The sequence below is a fragment of the Colobus angolensis genome, unplaced genomic scaffold (genome assembly GCF_000951035.1).
Source record: "Colobus angolensis palliatus isolate OR3802 unplaced genomic scaffold, Cang.pa_1.0 Scaffold39, whole genome shotgun sequence".
Lineage (NCBI taxonomy): Eukaryota > Metazoa > Chordata > Mammalia > Primates > Cercopithecidae > Colobus > Colobus angolensis.
The window spans coordinates 3022681-3030606 of NW_012117265.1; the positions used below are offsets into that span (position 1 = coordinate 3022681).

Consider the following 7926-nt stretch of genomic DNA (forward strand, 5'->3'; position numbering starts at 1 on the left):
GGCCGAGACGGGCGGATCACTTGAGGTCAGGAGTTCAAAACCAGCTTGGCCATCATGGTGAAGCCCCGTCTCTACTAAAAATACAAAAAAATTAGCTGGGCATGGTGGTATGTGCCTGTAATCCCTGCTACTCAAGAGGCTGAGGCAGGAGAATAGCTTGAACCCGGGAGGCAGAGGTTGCAGTGAGCCGAGATCGTGCCACTGCACTTCGGCCTGGGTGACAGAGTGAGATTCTGTCTCAAAAAAAAAAAAAAAAAAATTAGCCGATGTGGTAACTTGCACCTGTAGGCCCAGGTACTCAGGAAGCTGAGGTGGGAGGATCACCTGGGCCCAGGAATTTGAGGCCATAGTAAGCTATGATCACACCACTGCACCCCAGCCTGGACAGCAGCATAGCTAGACCCCATCTCTACCAAAAATTTAAGAATTAGCCAGCCATGGTGGTGTGCACCTGTAATTCTAGCTACTTGGAAGACTTGAGCCCTGGAGTTTGAGGCTGCAGTGAGCTATGTTCGTGCCACTATACTCCAGCCTGAGAGACAGAATGAGACCCTGTCTCAAAAAAACAAAAGAAAAAAAAAACCCTCAAAAAACAAAACAAAAAGAAACCCAGTGATGGTCACAGTTGTCCTTTTCACATTGACTGTCCCTATGGGGTCCAGGTTTGGGGTTGGGATCTGTGCCCCTCCTGAGTGGCCACACCCCCTCTCCTGCCCACCTCAGGAGAACAAGAACCTGGTACATGGTAATGTGTGTGGCCGGAACATCCTGCTGGCTCGGCTGGGGCTGGCAGAGGGCACGAGCCCCTTCATCAAGCTGAGTGATCCCGGCGTGGGCCTGGGCGCCCTCTCCAGGGAGGGTGAGTACCCGAGTGGACCTGGGCACAGTGGGGGGCTTCTCCTGCTCCTTTCATCCTTGGTGACCTCTGACCTTGGCCTCCCAGAGCGGGTGGAGCGGATCCCCTGGATGGCCCCCGAATGCCTCCCAGGTGGGCCCAACAGCCTAAGCATTGCCATGGACAAGTGGGGGTTTGGTGCCACCCTCCTGGAGATCTGCTTTGATGGAGAGGCCCCTCTGCAGAGCCGCAGCTCCTCCGAGGTATGTCTGGGAGACCCTTGGGCCCTCCCCACGATGGGGGCCCCTCCAAGGAATCCAGAGGACAGAATCAGAGCTCAAAGCTGCCTCCCCTCTGGCCTCGTGACTTCAAGTCTGTCTGGGCCACCAGCAGGTGGTCCACTCGTTGGTGCTCAATGTAGTCCTAGCCTTTTTAGGTCCTTGTGGAAGTCACTTGTGCCTGGTACACACAAGGCAAGTAAGAGACTTGATTTCAGTTTTAGGCAGAGTGACCAGGGCAGGGATGGGAGAGGCCCAGGCTGCAGAGTGGGGAAGAGGGGTGGAGGATGTGCCTCACCCAGCAGCGGGGTCAGACAAGGCTTCCCAGAGGAGGTTTGTGAGTGGTGTTTTTTTTGTTTTTTTTTTTTTTTAAGACGAAGTTTCGCCTTGTTGCCCAGGCTGGATTGCAATGGCATGATTTCGGCTCACTGCAACCTTCGCCTTCCGGGTTCAAGTGATTCTTCTGTCACAGCCTCCCGAGTAGAGGGGATTATAGGCACATGCCACCATGCCTGGCTAATTTTTGTGTTTTTTGTAGAGACAGGGTTTCAGCATATTGTTCAGGCTGGTCTTGAACTCCTGACCTCAGGTGATCTGCCCACCTCGGCCTCCCAAAGTGCTGGGATTACAGGCATGAGCCATAGTGCCCAGTCCCAGAAAAGGTTTTATCTAAGTGTAGAATTATGCCAACAAGCCCGGCTAAGAAGGGCAGCCTAGGCAGAGTGCATGGCCTGTGCAAAGGCTGAGGCTTCAGTGTATTGAGGAGCTGTGGTCTACAGGAGGGGCAAGAGGGGACCTCCGGGTCAGAGGCTGTCTGTGACACTCCAGCTCTGCATAATCACTGGACCTGGGTCCCAGGCCTGGCTCTGTGGCTGTGAGCACCTCCTCCCACTTTGTGGAGCCTCAGTTGCCTCATCTGTATAATGGGACTGATAAGAGTGGGCACCTGGTGGTCCACTGTGGGGGCTTGACTCTGCCTCTTGGGGAAGGGGTGGGGGCGAGGGGAGGATCTTGACTCCTCTGAGTCCCTTCCCCAACAGAAGGAGCATTTCTACCAGAGGCAGCACCGGCTGCCCGAGCCCTCCTGCCCAGAGCTGGCCACACTCACCAGCCAGTGTCTGACCTATGAGCCAACCCAGAGGCCTTCATTCCGCACCATCCTGCGTGACCTCACCCGGCTGCAGCCCCACAGTGAGCTCCATCCCAGTGCTGGGACCCTGGGGAAGTGGGACGGGGCTGGGATCCCTGCTGTATGCCTACAGCGCACGAGAGGTGTCTGCACAGTGGTTCAGGGTGTGTGCGAATTTCTTGCAGTGGCATTCATAAGCATGCCCTGCCTGGCTGCCCTGAGCTCTCCTTTATTTATTATTAATTAATTAATTTTTTAATTTATTTTGCGATGGAATCTTGCTCTGTCACCCAGCCTGGAGCACAGTGACGTGATCTTGGCTCACTGCAACCTCCACCTCCTGGGTTCAAGCACTCCTCCCACCTCAGCCTCCCAAGTAGCTAGGATTACAAGCACGTGCCACTATGCCTGGCTAATTTTTGTATTTTTAGTACAGGTGGGGTTTTGCCATGTTGGCCAGGCTGGTCTCAAACTCTAGACCTCAAACGATCTATCCGCCTCAGCCTCCCAAATTGCTGGGATTACAGGTGTGAGCCACTGCGCCTGGCCTCCTTAATGTTTTGTCTGGGGAGAGACACAACTTCTTTGGATTAGAGATGTAGACCATTGCAGTTTTTTTTAAATTTTTGTATTGTTTTCTTAAAAAAATTAATACGTTATTTTATTTCTTTTTTTTTGTTTTGAAACGGAGTCTCACTCTGTCGCCAGGGTGGAGTGCAGTGGTGCAATCTTGGGTCACTGCAACCTCCACCTCCTGGATTCAAGTAATTCTCCTGCCTCAGCCTCTCGAGTAACTGGTACTACAGGCGCCCGCCACCACGCCCGGCTAATTTTTGTATTTTTAGTAGAGACGGGAATTCACCATGTTGGCCAGGATGGTCTCGATCTCTTGACTTCATGATCCACCTGCCTCGGCTTCCCAAAGTGCTGGGATTACAGGCGTGAGCCACTGTGCCTGGCCTATTTTCTTTTTCTTTCTTTCTTTCTTCTTTTTTTTTTTTTAGATGGAGTTTTGCTCTTGTTGCCCAGGCTGGAGTGCAATGGCGTGATCTCAGCCCACTGCAACTTCCGCCTCCCGGGTTAAGCAATTCTCCTGCCTCAGCCTCCCGAGTAGCTGGGATTACAGGCGTCGCCACCATGCCCAGCTAATTTTTGTATTTTTAGTGGAGACGGGGTTTCACTATGTTGGCTAGGCTGGTCTGAAACTCCTGACCTCAGGTGATCCACCCTCCTCAGCCTCCCAAAGTGCTGGGATTACAGGCATGAGCCACCGTTCCTGGCCTAATATGCCATTTTCAACTGGTCATATCACATTTTTCTTTCTCTTTTTTGTTTTAAAGACTAGGTCTTGCTGTGTTGTCCAGGCAGGAGTGTGGTGGCTATTCACAGACACGATCATGGCTCACTGCAGCCTGGAATCCTGAGCTCTAGGGATCCTCCTGCCTCAGCCTCCCAAAGTGCTGGGATTACAGGTGTGAGCCACCACACCTGACCAGTTTTTCTCTTTTCTCTATGAAATGTCTGTGCCTTCTATCCAGTCTCAGAACTTCCAGATGTCAGGTTTTTCTGTTTTTTCTTTTTCTTTCTTTCTTTCTTTTTTTTTTTTAACAGACAGTCTCTCTCTCTAGCCCAGATTCACTGCAGCCTCAAAACTCCTGGGCTCAAACGATCCTCCTACCTCAGCCTCCTGAGTAGCTGGGACCACAGGCACGCGCCGCCACACCTGGCTAATTTTTTTTTTGTTTTTTTAACTTTTTTTGTAGAGGGGGGGTTTCACCATGTTGTCCAGGCTGGTCTCGAACTCCTGGGCTCAAGTGATCCTCCCGCCTCGGCCTCCCAAACAGATGTCAGTTTTGATGCAGCCAACTCTGCATCATTTTGGACAGTAAGTGGACTCTTTCAGCTGTTGCAGGAAAAAGTTTTCTTACCTCTGGGATCGGATCCTGGGGTGGCTGTGGCTGGCTTTGTGACTCCCAAGTGTGTGCCTGCTGGGGAAAGGATCCGGGTCAGGCCTTTACGAACCGCAGCTCTTCCAGATCTTGCTGACGTCTTGATTGTGAACCCGGACTCATCGGCGTCAGACCCTACGGTTTTCCACAAGCGCTATTTGAAAAAGATCCGAGATCTGGGCGAGGTGAGGGAGGGGCCCGGGCTGCCAAAAGGCCCACCTGGTCGGGGAGGAGTTTGGGAGTTGAGGATAAATACCTGCCTAAGGTGATTCTCAGGAGATGTGGGTGGGACCCTCCCTGGCCTAGGTGCCAGGGAGTATTAATAGTGCGGAGTGGGCTGGGCCTGGGGTATTCCGAAAGGATCTGCCTGGAGGAGTGGCCTGGGAAATCGGGGTATTCCGAAAGGATCTGCCTGTAGGAGTGGCCTGGGAAATCAGGGGTTGGGGAGTGGTGCAGGGATTGGGGAGGTGGAGCTGACCCTGGTGCGCTCCCGACCAGGGTCACTTCGGCAAGGTCAGTTTATACTGCTACGATCCGACCAACGACGGCACTGGCGAGATGGTGGCGGTGAAAGCCCTTAAGGCAGATTGCGGCCCCCAGCACCGCTCGGGCTGGAAGCAGGAGATTGAGATTCTGCGTACGCTCTATCACGAGCACATCGTCAAGTACAAGGGCTGCTGCGAGGACCAAGGTGGGCGGGGCCCGGCGAGCCCTAGATACTCGAGGGGGCGTGATTAGAGCGTGGGGGTGTGGCCTTGTGGGCGGGGCAAGTCTGGCCTAGCCAATTAGAGACTCTCAACCCCAGGCTGCAGGACGCGATTCTTGGCAGCTGGGTAAGCGTGATCAGGCTGCCTCCTTCCTATCTGGGGGGTGTTACCTGCTGGGGCCAGGATGGACGGGAGCCACCAGCAGCTCCCTCAAGTGAGAATAGGGTTCTGGATGGGTCCATCCCACCTGAGGACTGGGTCTGGTTTGCGCGGGTCTTGGCCTTCCCTCCCGACCTTGGAGGGGCTCTGCAGGGCTCAGGGTAGGCGGTCCCCGGCCCGCCCTTTATCGTCCCCCACTGGGGCCGCCCCTCTCCGCGGCAGGCGAGAAGTCGCTGCAGCTGGTCATGGAGTACGTGCCCCTGGGCAGCCTCCGAGACTACCTGCCCCGGCACAGCGTGGGGCTGGCCCAGCTGCTGCTCTTCGCCCAGCAGATCTGCGAGGTGGGTCGGCCCCGCCCCTGCTTCCGGAGCTTGCCCCTTCCTCTTCAGCTTGGGCTGGCCTCAGCTGTCGGGTGCAGTCTACTCTCACGCTCCGCCCCTGCTTATTTGCCCAGGCCCTCTTGTCCTTGCGCTGACCTCCGAATTGGTCGGCTCGCTTGGCCACACCCCCTCCCCCAAGGGACCATGCACTGCAGGCTTGGCCCCTCCCAACTCGCCCTCCTGCCCAGAGTTGCTAGTCTAGCCCCGTCCCTGCTTTCTGGCTGAACCTCCTTTTGCTTGGTGCCACGTGCCATCCGGCCCTCTCCAGCGGCCGGGTAGCCACAGGCCTGATCTGACTGTCCCCCAGCCTTCCTGGCTGCTCAGGTCCTGCGGTCGCCCCCGGCCGAAACCCGTCCTATTGAAACTGACGAGCCCTGCCCCGCCCCCAGGGCATGGCCTATCTGCACGCGCAGCGCTACATCCACCGAGACCTAGCCGCGCGCAACGTGCTGCTGGACAACGACAAGCTGGTCAAGATCGGGGACTTTGGCCTAGCCAAGGCCGTGCCCGAAGGCCACGAGTACTACCGCGTGCGCGAGGATGGTGACAGCCCCGTGTTCTGGTGACCAGGCGGGGTGCAGTCTGAGGGGGTGCTGGGGTCACTTGGAACAGGCAGGGTGGAGTAGACGGATGCTGAGTCTCATGATGGCATGGTCTCGGTGAAGTGCGTGCGGGGGTGGGGCCTATGGAGGCAAGGGGCTGTGTATAGAGTGCGACTTGGCCTTGTGAGCAGGGTTAACCCGGCCTAGCCAATGAACACCTCACGCCGCTCAGGCTGCGCTCTTTAGGGTGGGTCCCAACTGAGCCCAGAGGGTCCTTCAGTCTCAGGTGAGGGCTTCAGCCTGGTCTGATCCCCCAACCCTCAGTGCAGCCCCCCGAGGCCTTAGTGCCCCCCTTCCCCTAGGTATGCCCCAGAGTGCCTGAAGGAGTATAAGTTCTACTATGCGTCCGATGTCTGGTCCTTCGGGGTGACCCTGTATGAGCTGCTGACGCACTGTGACTCCAGCCAGAGCCCCCCCACGGTGAGAGCCAGGCCCGCAGCCCCACCGGGAGTTTGCTAGAGCAATTAGAAAACCATGTAGTTAGGCCGGGCGCGGTGGCTCACACCTGTAATCTAGCACTTTGGGAGGCCGAGACGGGCGGATCACTTGAGGTCAGGAGTTCAAAACCAGCTTGGCCATCATGGTGAAGCCCCGTCTCTACTAAAAATACAAAAAAATTAGCTGGGCATGGTGGTATGTGCCTGTAATCCCTGCTACTCAAGAGGCTGAGGCAGGAGAATAGCTTGAACCCGGAGACCGAGGTTACAGGGAGCCTGAGATCATGCCACCACACTCCAGCCTAGGTGACAAGAGGGAGACTCCATCTCAAAAAAAAAAAAAAAAAAAGGCATGCAAGTCCATAGCAAGTGTTAAAAAAAAAAAAGCCTGCCAAGCGCGGTTGCTCATGCCTGTAATCACAGCCCTTTGGGAGGCCGAGGAGGGGGGATCACTTGAGGTAAGTAGTTCGAGACCAGCCTGGCCAATATGGTGAAGGCCCATCTTTACTAAAAATACAAAAATTAGCCGGGCGTGGTGGCGGGCGCCTGTAATCCCAGCTACTGGGGAGGCTGAGGCAGGAGAGTAACTTGAACCCGGGAGGCAAAGGTTGCAGTGAGCCAAGACCGCACCACGGCACTCCAGCCTGGGCAACAAATGTGAAACTCCATTAAAAAAAAAAAATTTGAAAAGCATGCGTTCACATCCCGGCTCCTCACTCTCGCCAGTACTCACCCACAAGAGCTCACAGTATTGATCTGTAAAATGGCCCACCTACAGTGCAGGGAGCCACAAATTGTGACAGAAACTCTCAAACGGAGGCAGGCAAAATAGGAACAATTTATTCTGCTATTTGCAAACTTCATGGATGGGGGAGCCAGGGACTTCATCCTGGACCCTCGGATCTCATCAGGAATCCTGTTCTCCATCTCTCAGATCTACTGTTCTTTCAGGTAGCATCTGTCAGGCAAGATTTCTCTCTGTGTGGTGGTAATAATGCCCCCTAGCCCTCAGGGAACCCATACCTCTGTCTCAGGGTCCTAGTGGTCCTTTTTTCTGCTTAATTCTCAGGACTTGGTCTGATTGGTCCAGCTTGGTTCACGTGTGCACTCCCAGGGCTATCAACGCGTAGTCATGGGCCACAGGGATTGGCCAGCCCTGACTTTGGGGGAGGAGCCAAGGGTGCGTTAGGGGCTTATTCCAGAGTGCTTTTATGAGAATAAAAAGGCTAGCGCGGTGGCTCACTCCTGTAATCTCAACACTAGGAGTTCGGGGGCGAAAGCACCGCTTGAACCCAGGAGTTCGAGACCAGTCTGGGCAATGTAGTGAGACCTCGCATCTTCTTTTTTTTCTTTTTCTTTTTTTAGACGGAGTCTTGCTCTGTCACCCAGGATGGAGTGCAGTGGCGCGATCTCGGCTCACTGCAAGCTCTGCCTCCCGGGTTCACGCCAT

The 7926-nt window shown here is 55.1% G+C and overlaps 1 protein-coding gene across 2 annotated transcripts in view; it reads left to right on the forward strand.

Moving 5' to 3' along the window:
- Positions 1-7926, forward strand: part of TYK2 (tyrosine kinase 2) — a 30746-nt gene that overhangs the window by 20978 nt on the left and 1842 nt on the right. For both annotated transcript variants that reach the window (XM_011954864.1, XM_011954865.1), the window contains 8 exons: positions 724-859; positions 944-1098; positions 2154-2304; positions 4279-4376; positions 4690-4882; positions 5280-5398; positions 5827-5999; positions 6342-6459. In XM_011954864.1, the coding sequence (XP_011810254.1) occupies positions 724-859; positions 944-1098; positions 2154-2304; positions 4279-4376; positions 4690-4882; positions 5280-5398; positions 5827-5999; positions 6342-6459 (1143 nt within the window). The remainder of the gene's footprint in view (positions 1-723; positions 860-943; positions 1099-2153; positions 2305-4278; positions 4377-4689; positions 4883-5279; positions 5399-5826; positions 6000-6341; positions 6460-7926) is intronic.